This window comes from Emericellopsis atlantica, assembly GCF_019669845.1.
Source record: "Emericellopsis atlantica unplaced genomic scaffold F5Z01scaffold_41, whole genome shotgun sequence".
In the NCBI taxonomy this organism is placed as follows: domain Eukaryota; kingdom Fungi; phylum Ascomycota; class Sordariomycetes; order Hypocreales; family Bionectriaceae; genus Emericellopsis; species Emericellopsis atlantica.
In genome coordinates, this window is record NW_025764743.1 from 96,819 (window position 1) to 117,996 (window position 21,178).

The 21,178-nt window shown below is 54.1% G+C and overlaps 8 protein-coding genes across 8 annotated transcripts; 5 read left to right on the top strand and 3 right to left on the bottom strand.

The window, feature by feature from the left end:
• Window positions 1–123: 123 nt before the first annotated feature.
• On the bottom strand, window positions 124–1,393 carry F5Z01DRAFT_684122 (uncharacterized protein; the record flags this gene model as incomplete). Its single annotated transcript, XM_046265907.1, has 2 exons — window positions 124–1,102; window positions 1,152–1,393. The coding sequence occupies 2 exons, from the start codon at window positions 1,391–1,393 to the stop codon at window positions 124–126; spliced, it is 1,221 nt and encodes a 406-aa protein (XP_046114089.1).
• Window positions 1,394–1,460: 67 nt separating this feature from the next.
• Window positions 1,461–2,960, top strand: F5Z01DRAFT_425075 (uncharacterized protein). The gene is made up of 5 exons (XM_046259637.1): window positions 1,461–1,545; window positions 1,600–1,846; window positions 1,894–2,420; window positions 2,480–2,732; window positions 2,782–2,960. The coding sequence occupies exons 2-5, from the start codon at window positions 1,816–1,818 to the stop codon at window positions 2,865–2,867; spliced, it is 897 nt and encodes a 298-aa protein (XP_046114090.1). The 5' UTR covers window positions 1,461–1,545; window positions 1,600–1,815; the 3' UTR covers window positions 2,868–2,960.
• Window positions 2,961–3,053: 93 nt separating this feature from the next.
• On the bottom strand, window positions 3,054–3,680 carry F5Z01DRAFT_630185 (acyl-CoA N-acyltransferase; the record flags this gene model as incomplete). Its single annotated transcript, XM_046261709.1, has 1 exon — window positions 3,054–3,680. One exon carries the CDS (start codon window positions 3,678–3,680, stop codon window positions 3,054–3,056), a length of 627 nt encoding a protein of 208 aa, XP_046114091.1.
• Window positions 3,681–4,649: 969 nt separating this feature from the next.
• F5Z01DRAFT_425496 (putative Phospholipid:diacylglycerol acyltransferase) lies at window positions 4,650–6,864 on the top strand. The gene has a single exon (XM_046259640.1). The coding sequence runs from the start codon at window positions 4,777–4,779 to the stop codon at window positions 6,667–6,669; it is 1,893 nt and encodes a 630-aa protein (XP_046114092.1). The 5' UTR covers window positions 4,650–4,776; the 3' UTR covers window positions 6,670–6,864.
• Window positions 6,865–7,113: 249 nt separating this feature from the next.
• On the top strand, window positions 7,114–9,131 carry F5Z01DRAFT_425128 (uncharacterized protein). The gene is made up of 3 exons (XM_046259638.1): window positions 7,114–7,374; window positions 7,428–7,957; window positions 8,007–9,131. The coding sequence occupies exons 1-3, from the start codon at window positions 7,317–7,319 to the stop codon at window positions 8,904–8,906; spliced, it is 1,488 nt and encodes a 495-aa protein (XP_046114093.1). The 5' UTR covers window positions 7,114–7,316; the 3' UTR covers window positions 8,907–9,131.
• A 1,140-nt stretch (window positions 9,132–10,271) lies between these two features.
• On the top strand, window positions 10,272–13,707 carry F5Z01DRAFT_425226 (PH domain-containing protein). The gene is made up of 3 exons (XM_046259639.1): window positions 10,272–11,217; window positions 11,270–12,095; window positions 12,143–13,707. Exons 1-3 carry the CDS (start codon window positions 10,668–10,670, stop codon window positions 13,365–13,367), a joined length of 2,601 nt encoding a protein of 866 aa, XP_046114094.1. The 5' UTR covers window positions 10,272–10,667; the 3' UTR covers window positions 13,368–13,707.
• A 373-nt stretch (window positions 13,708–14,080) lies between these two features.
• Window positions 14,081–14,649, top strand: F5Z01DRAFT_597892 (H/ACA ribonucleoprotein complex, subunit Gar1/Naf1; the record flags this gene model as incomplete). The annotated part of the gene is made up of 3 exons (XM_046260741.1): window positions 14,081–14,111; window positions 14,198–14,248; window positions 14,348–14,649. Coding segments are annotated over 3 exons (384 nt in total), but the record flags the coding sequence as incomplete, so codon positions are not given.
• A 648-nt stretch (window positions 14,650–15,297) lies between these two features.
• Window positions 15,298–19,499, bottom strand: F5Z01DRAFT_684129 (putative peptidase family-domain-containing protein; the record flags this gene model as incomplete). The annotated part of the gene is made up of 7 exons (XM_046265908.1): window positions 15,298–15,666; window positions 15,720–15,913; window positions 15,969–16,069; window positions 17,078–17,134; window positions 17,187–17,313; window positions 17,365–19,084; window positions 19,137–19,499. The coding sequence occupies 7 exons, from the start codon at window positions 19,497–19,499 to the stop codon at window positions 15,298–15,300; spliced, it is 2,931 nt and encodes a 976-aa protein (XP_046114096.1).
• Between the last annotated feature and the right edge of the window lie 1,679 nt (window positions 19,500–21,178).

Genomic DNA, 21,178 nt, shown 5'->3' on the forward strand with positions numbered 1-21,178 from the left:
CGCCTGCAGATGTGGAGGCAGCCGGGGCCGCCAGCTGTAGCCACATTTCTCGTGCGCATCAGCCACACATGCTGCAAGGCTGAGGCCAAAGACATCATTCAGGCAAACACCAATTCTATTCTATCAACATTCGAGTTCTACATCCCAAAGACATATCAGCTTATCGTAGAAGCTGGTCGATACGCACTGCAAGGTCTTTTGACCTTCGCTTCCCGGCACAATTCCGCACCCGTAATTCATGCTCTGGTGTTCCTCGAATTTTGCCAAAACGTCGCACTGCCATGCGCCTTGCTTGTCTCTCGCGAATTGTACCAGGCGAGCCCCTGCGTACATGCACGATGCCAGGACACGGAAGATCGGAGACTCTGCGGAAGTGTTTGCATGTACAAGATCCAGTCTCCAGACGCCGCCCTCCAGATTCTCTTCAGCCAGTAACTCTGCTCGTTTCGTGAAGGCCGCTGGATCGGGATCGCGCATGGCGAACAGCCTAATGCTATCGTCGTAGCTTCCGGTGATCACGAGGCGGCTGCCCTCTGCATCGAAAGCATCCAATGGAAGTATCGCGGTCACTCCGGCGTTATGCTGGTTCTTGAGTATGGATGGCAGAGGTACCACCTCCATGTCCTCAGTGGCCCGAGGGTGCGAGCCATAGGCTGAAGTAGTATACCGCAATATTGAGTCGTCGCCACCGCAGTAGACAGTGGTTTGACCTAAAGACACAGGTTCTCTGCCTGAAGGGGCGAATGCAATACACCACGCCTCCAAGGTGTTCGCAACATCGAGGTCGGTCCAGTCACATATCCGCCATTGCTCATCCAGCCGTAGCAGCCTCGCTGAGCCCGCCGAGGTTGTTACACCCATTATGTTAGAATGGGCGGGATGCCATTGGCATTGAAGAAAGAGCACAGACTCGTCCAAATCGTCGCATCGAGACGTAGCAAGTGGTTGCAACGGGGCATTTGGCTCACCTGCGGGATCAAATCGGAACATTGCCAGTGTTCCGGTACTTGAGATTACCGCCATGATGTCCTGTTGCCCAGCGATATGGCTGAATCGCAGGTCGAGCAATGCCGAAGGTGTCGATAATGTTTGCACATGTCGTCTATTCATGATTAATTTTGACTGGCATAGGGGGCGCGATCGAAACTCACAGCACATTATCCTTCATCTCGTATACGATCAAACTGCCGTCCCGGCTTTGCGCCTTGGTTCCCGTCGATTGAGGCTCTGTGGCCTCGTCTGTGGTAGGTGCATCGCTTGCTGCATTGTTCTCGTCTCTCTGCAGATTGTAGGTCCCAGTCACCAGATATGTCGGGTGAGCGGGAGAGAACTGTATGCAGCTGGGTGGCAGCTCCAAATTCAGTGAAAACTTGGATGAGATGGATTTGGTCATTTTCAGCAAAATCAGTCGCGAGCCGTAATAAACCAAATTGTAATCACCAATAATTAGAAAAACCAAGAGGCGACTGTTGGGCTACTTCGAAGAATTGAGAAAACAAAAGAGGATCAAACATCGATGCAGTCGGACGAAAACAATGCAACGAAGTGGGTGGTATTCGCATGCTCCAGGGTCACCCACGACTACTAATAACCACCCAGATCCCCCGACTACTTAGCCACGGGTATTTTCCTAACTTCTACGTGTACATAACTCAGGTTGTCGCCAGCCTTCAATCAGCGTCAAAGCGCGAATCGACGAGATTCTGGCGGACGTGCTAGGATCAATAACTCCAAGCATCCCAAAAGCCGCCAAATTGCAGCCTCATCAGTCTCCTCGAAGGACTCTTAATTAGCTCCTACGTTTCGGAAATTACGATGGACTCGGATGTAGACTCGGACTTTTATGGTATCTTATCAGTGAACTGCGATTTAGACACCAATTGACGCGCCCAGGGGACGGGGATCATGCATCTCAACTTCAGGAACGCGTCGACAGCTTCGATGTTGAGAACTATTTCCAAGCCAGAGCGTCTCATTCAGGTCGTCCTCTTCCCGGCGCAATTCCCACAAATAACCTGACGCATCTTCACAATCCATATGCCAACATAGACTACGCCTGGCAGCTGACTGAGACGGTCGAGTCTTTTCTGCAACGACTGCCCCCAGAAACAACACCTCAGAATCTCAAAACCCCGTGGATATTCATCTGCAACCCCTTCATACCACGCGCGGCAAAAGTTGACAGCAGCGACACGCGGGGTGAGGATGATGCCGAGGCTCCAGAAGAGGATGGGAGTAACGTGCAGATGCTGGTGACCGGTGCTGAGGAACGGTTGGACCTGTTGAGGTCATTTATCGAGAAGACGGAGGAAACGAAGAAGTCGAAGGCAGCAAAAGAGAAAGAGATTGCAAAAGAGAAGTCTCGGGCCACGTCAGATATACTCAACCTCGCAGCGATGCAAAAAGTCCGCGCGGGCAAGGTTCGTGGGCCACCTCGTCTTGTTGGGTTCTTTCGCGATGTGGTGCTGACCTGCCAAAGTGGATGCTTTTCTGTTCGCCTCGAGAAGTCAATGAAGTCTGGGAGATTGTGGCAAAGTCGACGGCGGACAACGAGCTCGGAATAGCCGCCAAAGTGGCACCGAGAAGCGAGACAGAGGATCCCCGTAAAGACCGCCTCGTGTGCGTGTACACGACAGACTTCAGCAACAAGGCAGACGTGGAACGTGTGCTCCAAAAGCTTCGCGAGCTCAAGCTTGTCGAGGCTCGGGGGCGTCCAATATACTACAAACCTGGTGAGCAATGGCAATGCCGGACTTGGGAGACTATCATTGACTTGTACAGACGCCTATACTTACATTGGTATCTCGTCGGGGAACCCATGGGGCATTCGCGCGTCCATCTACAGCTCGCTGGATAGTTTCTCATAAGGACCGATAGTTATCTTTTAGCGGGACATGGCCCAGAATTCAACATTGCTCGCTGATATGTAGAACCCGTCTATTCCAAAAACAAGCACAAAACGCTTCGTGAATCATGTCAGCTGTCAACCACAAGCCACAGCATGAGCACCTGTAGCCCTCGAAACCTCCCGATCATGGTGTGCCACACAATGATCACAGAATCTCCCCGTCATTGGGATCCGGGCAATTGTCCGGGTCCACTGATCTCAAGAGTAGCACTAGTCGATAGGCACTGTTGCCATTGAGATAATAGCGATGCAACTTCTTGGACCGCAGAAACCCTAGACGCTCGTACAGACGCATGGCTGGTGTGTTTGTCTCTTCTGTCTCGAGGACAATTTCATCTGCTTTCCTGTCCGCCATGGCTTGGATGGCGCGTTTCACCAATGCAGTGGCCACTCCATGCCCGCGATAGGGCGATGCGACAGCAAGCATAGCAATGTAGCCTCTGCGCGTCGGCGTAGAGTGCACAGCATGTATTTCCAGCTTGCAGATGATAACACCGATCAGAGAGTGGTCCACCGGGTCGAGAGCCTGGAAAGTCGTGTCAGTTGAATGGTGGCTGACTGAAGTGAGTTGGGCGCAAACCAAGAAGCAGAGATGAGCCCATTGGCAGAGGAAGTACCGGTAAACATATATGCTGTATGGTTCACTGAGGTCTTTCGAAATGAGCGCCCTGATGGCGGGGAGGTATTTAGCCTCCAGGCTGTGTTGATACTGTATGTATTCCAGGCTTCCTCGCAACGCCTTCACTCTCTCTGGCTCGACCAAGGTCTCCATGACCGTCATCATTTTGGTCGTTAAATTGAGTGAGAGCTATGAGATCCGGGGACGAGGGGGTGCTCAGTGTTTTGATTCCATGGAGCAATCGACGCTCGACGTGATACGTGTGCGGGCTATGAGCTGACCCCCGGATGACTCATGGGAAAGGGTGAATAAGGCTGCAAGAGGATGATATGTTACGCCGCGTGGGTGTTGGGACTTATCGTTGCCTTGTCAGACGATTGGACGCGCAGGGTATGCGAGTAACAATGGCGCCTCGAGGCCTAGGCGCAAGAAGGCGGAAGGGGGCTACGGCGAAGATGTTGTGAGGGACCGACCGGGGTTGAAGACAGCCCGGACTTGGCCCTTGAGGCTTGGGCAGCCAGCTTACTGCGCTAACTGCGTACGGGCTGTAAGAGTGGAGACTGGAGGCAATGGATTGGATTTCGACGCGCGATACCCATTGCCATCACATGTTTGTGCCTGAAATCATCCATCTGGCGGGGGACGACAGGCTGGCAGGACAGCCACTTTGTTGCGCGCGACGACTGCTACTGGCAAAGCGTTCACTCAACAGAATCTCGCGCGACCTTAAAAATGAGCACTATATAAGCTATCAATGACCAGTACAAGTAGATCGCAAGGCTAACTTGCTGCGTACATCTGGAGTCTGGACATCCGGGACCGGCTGGTGGGGCAGCTGCATTGACGTCAGATTTTGGCCTAGGCCCTACGGTCTGCACTCTGCGGCGCGGACTCCGATGTCCCTCCCACCCTGGCCCGATCAGGGCTGCGTGCAGCTGATGCGGGTAGATCCTCCCAGCTTTCCTCACGCCTTCCACGTCCATGGAGATTTGCATGTGCCCGTCCCTCGGATTGTCGATTTTACGTTGCTAGCCGATGAGCGCATGTCATCTTGCAATTTTCGCATCATCTCCATCAGCAACAGACGCCCACTCTCACATCGCAATCCTGCAATCCTGAACCAGCTCGTGGTACGCACCGACCGAAGCCAGCCCTCCAGTCCTCTCCTACCTCGTCCAGGGATCGACAAGACTTTGCGCAAGCGCTGAGCTTCACCCGACGCCGTCGCCGCGCGCAAGTTCCCACAATCATGGCGTCGACGTTGAGGCGTCGGTTGCTGCCAGATGAACGCGGAGCCGAAGCGCCTCATCGCGAGGACAGCCCAATCGATCAACCTACCACCCACGTGCACGTCGTCGAACAAAAGCCAAAGAAGAGCAAACGCCGCAACACATTTATATTCCTTCTCGGTAGCTTATGTGGAATTGTGGGCGCGGGGTTCTTTGCTTCCAGCAATGACTTGATCGATTTTCCAGAGTTCGGCGAGATCAGTGTGGACAGTATACTGGACATTGTCCCGCCGGGATTGGTGAAGGATATGAAAGACTTTGTGCAAGGGGAGCGCGACGTGGCAGAGACATACGATTCATTCTCTGTTGGCTTACAGGCGCGGGCAGAAGGGCTAGAGGCTCACCATCCTATGATCATGGTGCCTGGTGTTATCTCTACGGGGCTTGAGTCCTGGGGCACGGCCAACATCTCAAGGGCATACTTTCGCAAGCGACTATGGGGAAGTTGGACGATGATGAGAGCATTGGTGATGGATAAGGAGATCTGGAAAAGGCACATCATGCTGGACAAGCGCACTGGTCTCGACCCGCCCATGGTAAAGCTGCGTGCTGCCCAGGGCTTTGACGCGACGGACTTCTTCATTACGGGCTACTGGATATGGAATAAGATCTTCGAGAACATGGCCACCATTGGTTATGACCCGACAAACTCGTACACCGCTGCCTACGATTGGAGACTCTCCTACAAGAACCTCGAAGTCCGTGACCGCTACTTCAGTAAACTCAAGTCATACATCGAGTCGGCGGTCGTCTTTGACGGGAAGAAGGTTGTCCTGGCTTCTCACAGTATGGGAAGCCAAGTCGTTTTCTACTTCTTTCACTGGGTTCAGTCAGAGTCCGGAGGCAGAGGGGGGCCGAGCTGGGTCGAAGACCACATCAGTTCCTGGATCAACATCAGCGGATGCATGCTTGGAGCTGTCAAGGACCTCACTGCCATTCTGTCCGGAGAGATGCGCGACACTGCACAGCTCAATGCCTTTGCCGTTTATGGACTGGAGCAATTCCTTAGCAAAGAGGAGAGGGCCGAACTGTTTCGCGCCATGCCAGGCATATCGTCAATGCTTCCAATGGGAGGTAACGCGGTCTGGGGAGACGCCGACTGGGCGCCTGACGATCAACCAGACCAAAAGGTCTCATATGGCTCCTTTCTCAACTTTCGAACTGGCAATAACTTGACAACACCAGCCCACAATCTGACAGTGGAAGAGTCTTTGGAATACCTATTCGATACTACCGAGGACTGGTATCAGGATCAAATCAAAGGCAGTTATTCGCATGGCGTCGCGCACTCGAGGGCCGAAGTTGAGGCAAACGAATTGGACCAGACAAAGTGGGTGAACCCTCTGGAGACCCGATTGCCGTTGGCTCCAAGCCTCAAGATCTACTGCTTTTATGGTGTTGGGAAGCCGACAGAGCGAGCCTATTTTTACAAGGCGCCAGACCAACCTAGCCAGACGAACTTGAACATTACTATTGACATTGGCCTGACCGAGGGCGATGTTGATCATGGCGTCATCATGGGCGAAGGTGATGGCACTGTCAACCTATTGAGCACGGGGTACATGTGCAATAAAGGCTGGAATATGGAGCGCTACAATCCCGCGGGGGTGAAGGTCACCGTCGTGGAGATGCCCCATGAACCGGAGCGCTTCAACCCCCGGGGCGGACCAAGGACGGCTGATCACGTCGATATACTGGGCCGGCAAAATCTCAACGAGCTGATCCTGCGCGTTGCGGCCGGCAAGGGCGACACCATCAGTAGCTACGTTGTCAGCAACATTCGTGAATACGCGGCCAAGGTCAAGATCTACGACGAAGAGAGCGTGCCTGAAGCAGCAGACGATGCGTCCTAGGAAGACCTGCCCGACGCGCTCTTGTTTTTCGTCCTCGTGGTCATGATTGAATTTGGCTTGTTCCGTACTCGCAACTGTTCTTGGTTGCTGAGAAGAGGAGCAGGGAAACCATGACGCTTGCGCCTGTATTAATGCTTATGATGATAACGCTGCTCAATGGCGGTGGTCCGCCTTGAGGTTGCATGTAGAACCTGGTAGACATTGTATATATGACCGGGAAAATCGACGTCACTTGACGCATTTCTTTAAGTACTTATGGCAAGGATTCGGCCGGCATTTGAAGTCTTGAACAGTCTGAGGCTGGTGGTAATTAATTCATTAATACCTGGTACGGATACCTTACCAATACCAGGGTCCTTACCTGAATTACCTGAATTACGTCTTGTCACTGTTACCCCACCAATCCCCAGGAACGCCACGACCTCCGACTTTCAAACCACCAAGGCTCCAGGGAGGCTCTCTCGCCTGCCTGTTGTTTCGCATTCCAATTCATGCCCATATTGTTTCTCTCATCATTTTGCGCCGACCAGCTGTTGTAGACCCGAACCGATCCGCCTTTCCACGCTGTTCTATCGAATCCTTGTTGGCCAGTGCATCTCAGTTTGACCAGATGCTGCGATCGTCGCGCCATTCGTCCTGTGTGAAGTATGGCGGACGCCGAAAGGGCAACACTGTCTCCGGAAGATGAGGAGCAGTGTTGGTCAGGTAAGAACCCCGCCAACTCTTTGTCATTGTCGCACGACTCACACGCCGCGCAGACCTGGCACAATGCGTCGCCTCTGTCTGCGAATCCCACGAATCGATCGACGACGCGCTCCGTTCCTGGCTCGACGCCACGACCCGACTCCTCGACGGCACGAACTCGCAGAGCGATGTCATCAGCTCGAGCCATATGCTCGTGGAGAGCGCACTGTTCCAGGACAACAAGGCCTATATCCGTACACAACTCATCCACAGCCTCTTGCAGGAGGACGAGCCGAGTCCGTTATCGGCGATAGCGTGCCTGCTGCTGCTCGACGGTGACCATGAGGAGAGTCTATTCTCGCGCATGATTGAGGAGGCCTGTTTCCCACGGCTGTTGGAGCTCATCAATGGACAGAGGGACGGCGATCCCCGGTTGCATCGCTTTCTGCTGCAGCTAATGTACGAGATGTCGCGAATGGTAAGGCTACGACGGGACGACATTCAGCTGGTCGACGACGACTTTATCCATTACCTCTTCAGCATAATCGAGAACCTGTCGGACGATGTCCACGACCCGTACCACTACCCGACAATCCGTGTTCTGGTAAGCCCACTCGAGTTCCCATGGAGTTACTTGACTGACTGTGTCGCAGCTTGTTCTGAATGAGCAGTACATGTTGGCATCGACCGAGTCTGACGACCAGGACGCGCCTGCTTTGACAAACCGCATCGTCAAATGCTTGAGCCTACATGGCTCCTCGTATCGCACGTTTGGGGAGAATATCATCCTCCTGCTGAACCGCGAGACGGAGACATCGCTGCAGCTCCTGATCTTGAAGCTGCTTTACCTCCTCTTCACCAACAAATCCACGTACGAGTACTTCTACACGAACGATCTGCGGGTGCTTCTTGATGTCATCATACGCAACTTGATGGACTTGCCGGACGAGAAGATCTCCCTGCGGCACACATACTTGCGTGTCCTGTACCCGTTACTCGCCCACACGCAACTGAGCCAGCCGCCTCACTACAAAAGAGCAGAGATCCTTCGAGTTCTGAGTCTGCTGCGCGGATCACAGAACGCCCACTTTGCCCCAGCGGATGAGACGACGCTGCGGCTCGTGGATCGCGTGGCCAAAGTCAAGTGGCTCGACATTGAACAAGGCACGGGCGAGGCGGAGGTGGCACGCAAGATTCTAGGGATCAGCCTCTCAAGATCGCAGACCGCCAGTAGCATAAGTGTTCACGACGTTGCTGGCGTGATGGAGAAACCTGGTGTGCAGACACCTAGTCGCAACAACGGCGAAAACGGGAGGGGCGATGGCCAATGTCTCACAGAGGGAGCAGTTGTCAGTTCAAAAAAGCCCGTGCCTGATGTGCCAAAACACCGCCACGGCATCCCGTTTGCGCAGACGGCAAAGAAAATACCTCCAAAGGCACCACCTCCTCGAAGGTTTGGGAGGTTGAAGTCGGCACAACATTCACCTGTCGACACGATTCCAGAGAACGGTCTGGGGAGCAAAGTCAGGACCGATCCACCGGCTGATGCGTAACTTTGCGTCCAGGACTTTACTTGGAGTGGACACTGCTTCTTGATATTGGGGCCGGTGTATATGAGCTCTGATTTGAATGTCGTTTGGCGCACCTAGGAGGTGCTGGGAGCATACTTTAGGCCTCAGGAGGGTCAGCTGGCAGGCTGCAGTTTTGCATAGGCGCCTAGCGTTAAGCGTCTTTCCGATGGCTTTACCATCGAGGAATCACGATTGAAATTGACGTGTAATTCCCAAATCCATCATGTCCATTTCCTATGCCGGCGGTATGCACAGTCGTCACACTGCATGACTCCCGCCAACTCATGACCGAACGCTCAGGTCTTCACCAGTATTGAGCTAGAAGTTGAACGAACCAACGGCGTCGATGTCTTACCGCCGGAGCTGTAGGTCTCTGCGTACTGCGTAACCATACAGGTCATAGCTTCAAGGCCGAAAGTCTGCCACGGCGAATGGAGAACACATGCTTGCGGGCGGGCGGGGGTTCTGCAGAGCTTGCCAGGGATGGAATAAGATGTTTGCTACCTTGCTTTGATGCAATTTCGCGATATTCCTGCTGTATGCAAGGAACCAAATGGCTGTACTCGGTAGGCGGATGCTCAGATTACCTAGTGCAGTGGGTGCTGTACGGCTTCACCGAGAACAACGGTCCTAGGACGGACGCGGACGGATGCGAGAAATTGGGCCCTGGACTGGACGCGGGGCAGGTGGGGCCGCGTGGCTGCCGTGAGAGTGAGATCAGTGGATACGTCATCGTTCGTTCCCCAGAGGGCCCAGACAGCCTGAGTGGACGCCTGTTCGAGACCAGCAGCAGGAGGCTTGCGTGTCCGGGTGGGTAACTCGTTCGCTTCAGCACTCCGTATGTCGCTCAGCTCAGCTGGAATTGCGCTGTGATGAGGCTGTCAGAAGCTTGTCGAGAACGGACTAAAATCGATCACCCATCGTTCTGCTGGTCGACGCCAAGCCTGTCATAGCACCGTCTTTTCAAGGCATCGAGGATGCCGACGGGGCAATTCCCATCGCGAGTACGTCAGAGTTGGGTAGCGACGCGACCTGATCGCCGGGAACGGTGGCATTCCATGTAGGTCACACTTTCGCCAGCCAAGAGCGCCGACATAGCTCGGCATGCGATCCGTATCTATTCCTCGTCTGCCTTATTCCCTTCCCTGCTTCCAAGCGGCAGAGACACGGCCATTTATTGAGCTGATCTTCAGGGTCTTGTTGCTGTTCCGTGGCCCTGGCGCATCCGACTGCCTCACAAAGCCTATCGATCTGCACAACGGCTGCTTGCACGGTACAATTAATGAACCATTTGAAGAAACTTGCCTGCCAGCGCGAAAACAGTCTCAGCCAAGTGCGACGCTTCTGCGGCGTCCGTTCGGTCCAGTGGCTGTTAGTACTTGTTGGTAGCCAGCTGGTCGTGGTCGTCAAACGGGGCGGCGGCGGCGCATTAGCTCTTGTGCCAATCCTCCACTATCGACCGCTACCGAACACCATTGCGTCAACACCTCATCGACATTTGCCCACATCTCCTGCCCAGCGGGATCGCCAAAAGCAGTCCGACTCCCCCTCCTTCACCTGTCCCTGCTGCCGAACGTCTGAGTGCCTGTACATTCATTACCACTTGCTTGCAGATTCTCCTCTTTTCTTACCCTCCGTGGCTTTTCTCTTTGCGCGCTGCCACCGCAGCATCCCCCTCCGCCGTAATTGCGGACGAGCAGACGACGATCCTTGCCGTCGCCGGTCAATTGTGTCTCGCCCAGCATGGAATATCCTTCGTCGTCATCAGCACACCCAGGTGTTGACGCCCACCCTGCGAATTCGTACAACGGCGTTCATGATGCGAACTACGCGACCCAGCCAAACAACGACGCAGGCAACTACAATCCTGCAGTCGACAATAGCCAGCAGCAATACAACGAAAATTACCCAGCCGGTGGTCGTTTCACAGAGGAGTGGGACGCCAGCCAGCGAGGAAGCTCCATTATCGACGGAGGGCGTAACGGTGCCGCGCCGCGCGCGGGCGGGAGCACGATGCAGCGCTCAGCTTCGGTCCACAGCTACAATGTCGGCGACGAGGAACAGCTCTCAACAGGGAAGTTGCCCAGCAGAGGAAATACCCTCAAGAAGAAGAGCTCGATGCGCCGCAACGGCAGCCTGGGACGTGGGGCCAGCCGTCGCAGCGCGAGAGCTGGCAGCGTAAAGAGCCTTGCCCTCCAGTCCTCCTCGGACCGCGATGAGTCCCACAGCGCCTTCTTCTGCCCTGTGCCTACCTCTGGTAACCCTACCGAGATCCTCATCAACCGCTTCCAGTGTACGTGTATCCTCCTCCTTGTTTTGCGACCATATATTCTGACAATATGCAGCTTGGAGAAAGGTCCTCAAGGATCTGATCGCGTACTTCCGTGAGATTCAGAACCACTATGAGCATCGTGGCAAGGCCTTGATCAAGCTTGCCAATACGTCAAACAATATCCAGAGTCCGCCTGGCTTCCTCAAGTCAGCTGGTATCGATGATGCGCTCCAGTTCCTTCGGGTATACAATAAGAACGCCATCGCGGAGGCTAGTAAGGCCAGGGACATTGAGGAAGATGTCATTCTGGCCTTGACTGGCCTGCGGAGCGATCTCCAGCAGAAGATCAAGGAGATCAAGAATCTGTCAGGGGATTTCAAGAACACGGTCGAGAAGGAGATGGACAGTACTCGCAAGGCTGTCCGCCACCTGCAAGACGTGCTCGGGAAGAATGAGGCCGATGACGCCAGCACGACCGGCAAGCTGGACCCATTCCTCCTGCGTTTGGCCGTGGATCGTCAGGTAGAGCGTCAATTGGACGAGGAGAACTATCTCCACCAAGCTTACCTCAATCTCGAGAACTCTGGTCGCGAGCTCGAATCAATCGTCGTGGGCGAGATTCAGAAGGCTTACAACGCCTACGCTGGTATCCTCAAGCGCGAAGCTGACAATGCATACGGTGTCATCGAGGAGCTCCGCGATGGCCCTATCTCAATGCCCAAGGACCAGGAATGGATTCACTTTGTCACCCACGATGAGCAGTTTGTGGATCCCACGATCCCTCTCCGTTCTGCAGAGCAGATTCACTATCCGGGTCAAGACCATGTGGCTGCGCAGGAGATCCGTGCCGGTTTACTCGAGCGCAAGAGCAAATATCTCAAGAGCTACACCGCAGGATGGTAAGTCCATGCGCCAAAACTCGTAAACAAGCCGCTAACCAGGTTAGGTACGTTCTGTCCACCACCCACCTTCACGAGTTCAAGTCGGCGGACAAGGGCCAGGCGCCCGTCATGTCGCTGTACTTGCCCGAGCAGAAGGTGGGCTCGCACTCTACAGGCGAGGGGTCATCCAACAAGTTCGTGCTCAAGGGGCGCCAGACAGGTACCTTGCACCGAGGTCACACATGGGTGTTCCGTGCCGAGAGCCACGACACGATGATGGCCTGGTATGAGGATATCAAGGCTCTTACAGAGAAGACCCCTGAGGAGCGCAACCAGTTCGTGCGACACCACTCTCGCAGTTTGAGTCAATCCTCACGCCGATCCGCCCGATCTGCTAGCAGCGACGGGCTCAACGACGACGATGACGAGGAGCCATTCTCGGCAGGAGCGCAAATCGACGTTAACCCGGGTCCCAGGGGCGACTCGGCGTCTCGGCGATCTCAACCAGGTGGGCGGTTTCCATCCGATATCCAAGTCAATGCACAGCGTGGCTTACAAGCCCCACGATCGACATCTAGTTTAAGCTCCAGTGCTCGGGAACAACAGCGCCAGCACTCGGATGCCCAGGCAATCGGTGCCGCCACTGCCCTTCCAGGATCAGCCATGGGAGCCGCCGCGTATGGCCAGTACCAGAATGAACACGACCAGCGCAACTATGGAGGTCTTGATCAAGTTCCTGTTGACGAGCCGTCCAGCGCCGTCATTGCCAGTCATGAGGCGCAATATGATGGCGTAAACCCATACACAAGCGAGCCAGCAAGATACCCCGAGCATCAGCAACAAGCACAGGAGCAATATTACCAGCAGCCAGTGCAACAGCATGCGCAGCAGCCAGGTCCAATAGATCAACAGCAGCCTCAGTCATATCAACAAGACCGAACATTCGTTGCGCCTGTCGTTACTTCACTTCCAGAGCGAACCGCTCAGCCGGCGCAGGTCGAGGAACCTCAAGCCATGAGCTCCGGAAACGAGTCTCCTCTTGCAGAGGACCAGGGTCAACAAGCCAGCGGTAGCGCATATGCCCCAACTGCGATCGGTGCCATCCCGACCAAGGCAGATCCAGTGCCTGCACCAGAAGCCTCTGGACCCTATGTGACCACGGATGGCACTCAGGTTGGTGGCGGCGACCTCCCCAGGCGGCCGACCAACCAGACCTCGAGGAACGAGAGTGTGAACACGATTTCCAATCTACACGTGCCCGGCGGTTATCCCCGGAACAGCATGGCATAGATAATTCCCCTTCATTGCGTCTTTCCTTGCCTCTTATCGTTTGCTTCTGTATGGATTTCACTGTATTGCTTCAATGGTGGATGGGATGGATGGTTGGTATAAAGCGCGGTCCCCTAGACACTTGGTCTCGAGTCTTCAGGATAACAGTATATTGTTTTTGTAGTATCTTTATTGTTGCAGCTTCGGATTAATTATCCGTTATCTGAATTGCGCCTCTTGTTGACCTTGTGAAGTATGGCAGGCCGTATCTTCATGCTCTCAAGTCGAGTCTCCATACAAAGCGGCACACCGGCAGCGTATCTATGTAGAATTGGTGACAGACTAGAAGTATTCACCACAGCCATGAATTGCTTTCTCCAAGCCAATTGCAATTGTAACCTTTTCTTCCACAGGCTTATTTGCACTATCATTGCTTCCGCCATGAAAGCGCGGTACGTAGACCCGGCACAACTATGTTCCGCAGCGCGCCACCAATCACGAGCCACACCCGGCTCCCAGAGCTCGCTACGCCGAAATTTTCCACCAGGCACAAAAAAAAGTTCCAAGGCGGAAGCCATACGGGGATCTGAACATTTGAACCACCCATATTTTCCGACCACACGACGAAACACGGAAAATCCGGATCGCGAGATATACCCAATTGCATACGCCCCGAACGCAGCGAGCAACAGCGATCAACAATGTCTTTCCGTGGAGGCGGTCGTGGCGGAGGCCGCGGTGGCAGCTTTGGCGGCCGTGGCGGTGGTACGTTTTGGACCCCCCGAAGAGCCTCGCTCGCAGTCCATTGTGAGAGAGGCATGACATGGATGCAGCCGCTGACGCCCAAACAGGTCGTGGAGGATTCCAGCAGAGAGACTTTGGCCCGCCCGCACAGATCCTTGGTAGGACATCTCCCACCCTCTCGGTTGGCCCGCGTTGGCCACGGTGAATCGGGACACGACATGAAGAAGAGTGGATGGCTGACTTTCGGACACACACAGAGATGGGCAAGTTCATGCACGCCTGCGAAGGCGAAATGGTCTGCGAGTCGATCAACCCCAAGGTCCCCCACTTCAACGCCCAGATCTTCCTCGAGAACAAGACCGCCGTCGGCAAGGTCGACGAGGTCCTCGGCCCCATCAACCAGGTCTACTTCACCATCAAGCCCTCCGAGGGCATCCAGGCGACATCCTTCAAGGAGGGCGACAAGTTCTACATTGGAAGCGAGAAGCTGCTGCCGCTCGACAAGTTCCTGCCCAAGCCCAAGCCCCCGCCCGGTGCGCCCAAGCCCAAGCGGGCTGGTGGAAGGGGTGGACCTCGTGGCGCTGGCCGCGGAGGACCCAGGGGTGGTTTCGGTGGACGAGGAGGTGGCGGTCGCGGAGGCGGCCGTGGAGGCAGCGGTTTCGGTGGTCGCGGAGGCGGTGGCCGTGGCGGTGGCTTCTCGCGTGGTGGTGGTGGTGGCCGCGGCGGTGGTGGTTTCTCTCGTGGAGGGGGTGGCCGCGGCGGCGGCGGCTTCTCAAGGGGCCGTGGTGGCTACTAAGGGGTGGATGTTTAAAGTACACATGTGCAAGAAGAATTCTCGTTCAGGGTGTGGGATAACCGGCGTTCATGGGGACAATTTGCTTTCCGTCTACTGAATCAAAGACATACTACCACCACTGCCATCAACATGTCACGTCTTTGTATGATGGACCTTGCGTTCTCGCTCTCTGCAGGCGCCGTTTGTCTGATGAAAGCTTCGCATGGGTATCATGTTTCTGTTCCAATCATCGATGGTATATCACATGCCGATAATCAATGTCCGGATGCCACTGCTGCTTCAATGCGTATACGTAACCAGCCATGCGCTTCTTCGTTTTTGCCAATACATTCGCATCCAACCTGCTCTCATCCACTGCGAGTGAAGATACGTCATATCGTTCCTCGTTTGCCTGCGCGTCCAGGGTACGGCCTAAGGCTTGGGGATACGAATGGTCCTGCTGACCATGAGGCACCCGTGTGCGACAAAGACCAGCACAATTGGGTGGACTTCGAAAGCGGTGCCCTCAGCCCACACACCCAAAGGCAGGTCCTGGTGAATCCAGCGCTGGTACACCCAGTATGCCATCACGGCGTCCACGCCCAATGAAGTCGGGATGGGGGTGCCCTCAAAAAACTTGCTCTTGCCGGTCGCGTCCTTGGGGAGAGTCGAGACAGTGACGTTGAAGCGCGCAAGACGAGTGAGGCCGCAGAGTACGAAGAAGGTCAGCAGGACGGTATCGGTAAAAGAGCGCATGCCGATCGTAAAGGCCACCATGGCCGGGGCCACGCCAAAAGAAATCTGCCTTGGTCAGCCACTGAAGGTCGCGCGATATCAGACCCGACAGAACTTACCAGGTCGGCCAGGGAGTCAAGCTCCTGGCCCATCAAGCTGCTCTTCTTCCTCCAGCGAGCCACCTTGCCGTCAAACGCGTCGAAGAAGAATCCGAACGGCAAGAAGGCCAGGGCCAGCCAAACTTGGCCCAACTCGTCCGCGTCACCCAGGGTATATCGCAATGACGAGAATATTGACATTGTTCCGCAGAATCCTGTCGCGGGACGTCAGTCACCTTGCTCACACTGCAATCGAGGGAAGACTCTTACCGTTCATGAGGGTGATAAGGTCGGCAAGGTGCATGGCGCGGACCAGAGAGAAGTGGCCCACGTCGGCGGACAGCAACATCTTCTGCTTGTCCATACCTAGGCTTGTTAGAGACATTCACTGTAGGAGCTCCTGAAGTAGATCTCTTACCGCCTTGTGAGCTCGCATCCTTCGCAGCGGCTCCGTTGGAGTTGGTAGAAACCCGTTTTGACATGTTTCGCTCGTGTGCGGTCGACGGAGTCTTGGCTGTAGTTTCTGGCGTGTGCGGACAGAGATGATGAATCTTGGACAGTGACAGAATGGCCGATTTTGTAGAAGATGTTTGGATTCGATGGAGGCTGTCCCGTACTTATTGCCAAAGCGTCACGTTTGTCGCTGGTAGTGGGGAGAGCACAATGAAGTCATTGCGTGGCTGCGCTAAAGCTTGATTTAGCTCCTACGTCAAACACGTGACACTGTTGGGCATGGTGAAACGATGTCACTTTCTTTAATAGCAGCTTTGCTCTTGAGTTTTTTGTGAGATTGGCGATTATCACACTTCTGCAGATAGCAGTATGACGGATCGTGATCCATCGCTTAACACTAAATAGTGTTTTGTGCGGTATTGATATAGTGCCGAAGAAGTATGTAGATAAAGGCGTGGCCACCATTAACCGCATTAGCGCCAATCGCAGTCGCCAGCATCGCTTCACATGCTTGGACTGTACTATCGATTCGTAGGGCTTATTTATAGCAAGGTCATTATGAATGATATGTGCTGCATGTCAATAACGTGTATGTGTACTCTATGCCTATGCTGCCTTGCCCACCAATGCTGTATTAGATCTCAGAGGAGTGATATCCTCTATGCTAAGTCGGAAGTTTCAACGCCAAAGTCAATGCTCCCCAGGAACCCCTGTTCTCCCGAGCCAATGGTTGTAGAGAGGCTGCAATTGCGTCCGTTTCCGAGGATTGGGTCGGTAGATCAGCGACAAGGACCCTTGGTCAATGTCCCGTTCACTCCGCGCCACAAACAGTGCGCTTTGGCGAGACATGTGTAGAGACCCGAGGCCTGAGTGTTGGTAATCCAAATCATCGCTTGATCAAGATGGAAAAGCCATCGAGCCATGACCCGCAAGACCCTGAAACGCCGCATATACCGAAGCCTCGTGGAGGCATGAGCGTATAACTGAACAGAGTGATTAGCAGGCACATCGAAAGCATGTCAAAGGTCAGCTTACCCGTCTCCTCCGTGTGGGTTGCCGAAGAAATTGGACCTTCGCCCTTGACTGGTCAAAATCTGCAACCCATCTATCCAGAACCCAGCCCTGACATGAAAGCCAGTAATTGTCTCGCCACGCCGAACATCTAAGACCGAATGTCAGTACTTGCTGACCGCATGTCACGTCATGTGCTTACCGAGCTCAACAGTGTCCCCCTCGGGCTTGCCTCCTTTTTTGCCGAACAACTGTGAAGACCCATCGTCATATGAGAACTCGAGGCCATCCACAGCCATGCCGTGGTACACAGTGACCCGGGATAAGGTTCTCTTGGAGTTGACAGCACTGTCGAATACGACTTCATGAGATTGGGACCCATCCATAGATGAGTGACCTAGCCTCATGCCACGGAACGCATGACCACCTCCTTCCAGCTTCACGCACGATTCCCTAGAGGCGAACTGTTTAACGTCATCAACTTCCGCGGAACCGCCAGCATGAGACTTGATCGATAACCTAATCTTGCCCTTCCTCTTGGCCTGCGGGATCTTCGCGCGCAGGTCAGCCTCAGCGATTGAGACTTGTCGACCCGCACCGTTGGTGTCTGGCCACTCAAGCCAAGTGTGACACACATCATCGCCTTCAGCATAAATTTCGATAAAGGCGACACCCGATGGTGCAACCACCAAGATATTGCCGTTCTCTGAAGGGTAGGCCTGTATACTTGCATCGGCATGTTGAGGGGGATCGTTGGGTGTTCTGAAGGCTGCATGTGCTCTGAAGCGCAACGCGTCCAATCGATGCCAATCACACTCGTCTGACACGATGCAAAGTCCGCCCTTGCACTTTGTCCGCGTCGAGTAGGCCTCGCGGGCTATGAAACTGCGGTTGAAGACGACGTAGTCTCTCAGCATGATGCCACTCTCCTGGTGGGGGCAGCCGAACAGGTGGCCCACTTCATGCAAGTGAGCACCAATTCCGATGTTTGCTGCTTCCCAGGAGCTACCAGCTTCATTGTTGTCGTTGGCGAGGTAGTTCGTGTCCGTTGGCGTGCAGTCTGTAAAAGCAGGTACCACCTCTTCGAGACTCGACGGGTAACTGTACAGGCAATGCGATCCAAAGATGGAGAGGTGCACCTCGCCAGATCCACCTCCCAGTGCTGCATGCCCAGTCAAGACCTTTTGCGAAGCATCCCAGTGCGCATCCATGAGCAGGACGGTGACATATAGATGCTGTCCGGGCCGCGGGTTGAAGTGTTGCCTGACCGCTTCCATTGCAACTCCAAACAAGCCATCTTTGTCGTTGGCAGACTTATGCTGCTGTGCCATGTTGAGATCCCGAAGCTCAGCAACAGTCTTGTCGGAGCGTATTATGTTGATTTTTGCTTCTGATCTTTGACTCCCTGTCTCGCGGTCGCGGTGATTGGCAGTCCCTGAAGTCCATTCTTCCTCGAAACGGAATGTCCTGCGCCCAAATTTGTGTCGAAGCATTTGCTCGGCGGTAAACGATTGCCACAAGTAGGCGGCCATGCGGAATTTGTTGACTGCCGTCTCTAGCCCGTTCCCTTCCTTCTCGACGCGCGCCGGATGCGTGTCAAATGTGCCCGGTGAGTCTTTCCCTAACAGGATGGCCAGGTGCAAAGGGGGCGCATTCAATGAGGGTATCATATGCAGAGTGAGATAGGAGGCGTGGATTGGGTTCGATGTAGAGGAGTTCACCACTTTCGGGCTGCTGAACTCGAGTCTGATCTTGTTTGGACCTGGGCGAAGATAGACAAGAGCTTTCCAGTGCGAGCTGCAGACTGGCCAACTGATGGGTGGGAAATCGTCATCGAGTTTCGTGACTGTAAGGTTGCCATCAAGCGAGTGCTGGTTGGGGTCGCCGATGGTCCCATGTAAGAGAATAACCTTTTGGTATACCTAAAGATGTTAGAGAAAGCTCTCATCGTGTCATGCCAGCAATGGCTCGTACAAATATCCCGTCCTGCGCGTTGTCTATTCTCGGAGCATACTGAGAAACAGGCAGGTTCGGGCGCCCGTGTATTGACGGCGCGCCCAAGCCCGACATGCCCGACACACTGTATCGATTGGTATTTGGGATGGCGGGCCTTTGAGACAAGGTGGTTTGCGATGCGTTCGGCGTGTCCTTGATCTGTAAGTCGAGAGCAGGGTCGGAGTGGTGGTTGATCGAGGCTGGAGTGACAGCACCACTAGACGCGCCACCTGTGCCCTGACTGTTCGCGCCGCCTTCGCTAGAGTCGTCGGTCGTTGAACGTTCGGTACGGAAGCTCGCCCTGGAGCGCCGTCGGAGGCTCTTAAGGAATGTTGGTGCCATTGTCGTAGCCGAAGGGTGATCTGAGAGTTACTGAATGAGCATTGATGTAGTGGTGACCGGCCTTGCAAGCTCTACTGATTACGATGGTGGGGTGACGTTGCGGCGTGATAGTGTTGAAACGACAAACGAGCGACGGCGAGTCAAAGGATCGCTAACAGTATGAACAGGATCGGTTTCGAGATTTGTACAGACAATGCCGACTGTCGCTGCGAAAAGCACGGGGTGATCGCGCTGACACGTCTCGTATCGGAAGCAGATCGGAAGGACTTGGATACGATCTTGAGCTCGACAATTGATACACAAAGGGTTCGGCAAATGCTGATTGAGAAGGTCGAGGGCTTCAAAAATAGGGAAGTTATGAGGTGCAAGAGAGATTGGAAACTTGACAACTTGGAACGGCTGGCCTTGGCCGCGTGGGACGTTCTGGAGCTGCCAGGATGGGGGTGGGTTTTCCAAGAAGTCGATCTTGATGTGGATCGCAGCTTGATGGAAGCCACGGACGGTCGCCGAATCAATTGATCAAGTGTCGATCAGACATGGACTGTTGGGTTGTGAAACTCAAGTCAGGAGCAGGAAGGCCCGAAAGGCAAAGAGAGGGATGACAGCACCCTTCGTAGTACTGCGTCGTGTTGAAGATGCTGGTTGCAGTTTCTCACTTTCTTGATGGGAATTGGGTGTTGGTCCTGGTTGGAAAGGCCTATGACGTCACAGGTTTCCGCATCGAGACTGGAGCGGTTTTCCCACGCGCAGCGTAAGACAAGTCAGTCCAGGGACTACGGATACTAAGTGAGGATACTTATTAGTTCGTTCTTCTTGAGCGGCAGATGGAGAAGATGGAGTGGATGTTTCAAAGATAAAAAAAATAGTCAGATAAACAAGACAGTGAACTATCATTAATATGGGGGAAACGTGAGAGTGATGTTGCAGGCAAGACAGCAAGAAGATCAGCATCCCCTCTTGATCGAACAAATACGATGTGACTGCACAGCCGGATGCAACCACACCTTAGCCACTGATCTTGGAATCATGTTTCTCAACGCTTGGAAGGGCGATGCGGATGTAATACAAGCAGTAGTCCAAAGCCAATCTGCGTATCCCAAGCAGTAGTAGATGCAATAATACTTCTTAGCGTACGGATACGTGTGACACCTTTGCCTTGACCTTGTCCGAAAGACGATTTTGGTTGGAGCTCGTGCTTGTACAGAGTACGAGAACCCCTTGAAATTAAATTCGACGGTCTAAAACACACATTTCGGGACAGGCACGGCATTCTATGCGTGGTCTACGTGCGAATTCCAGTTGATTGGGGTTCTCCTGCTCTGGAACTCCGCGCTTATAATTGTGATCCTGGACTCCTCAAGCGTAATAAAGCTGAAAGTTCCGAGCGCAGTAATAGTCAGGGAAAACTACTGGTACTTGTTCTGCCAGATCTCGATCGGACTTCTTCACGAATCTGGTTGCTGGAGGAGCCCCCTGGGAAACGCATCTTCCGATCAATGTTAGCCGAAATTTCGGCCATAGCGGGGCCTGCAAGCTTCCAAACTACTGTACGACCGCAAGCGTCCAATCTGCCTCGAACCTGAGCATCACGAATTCGGCAAATGTGAGCATGAGCATGGAGTGCCTACTGAGAGGTAGGGTATCAGTCTGTTGGTCATCCATTAGCTGCTTCAGCAGCA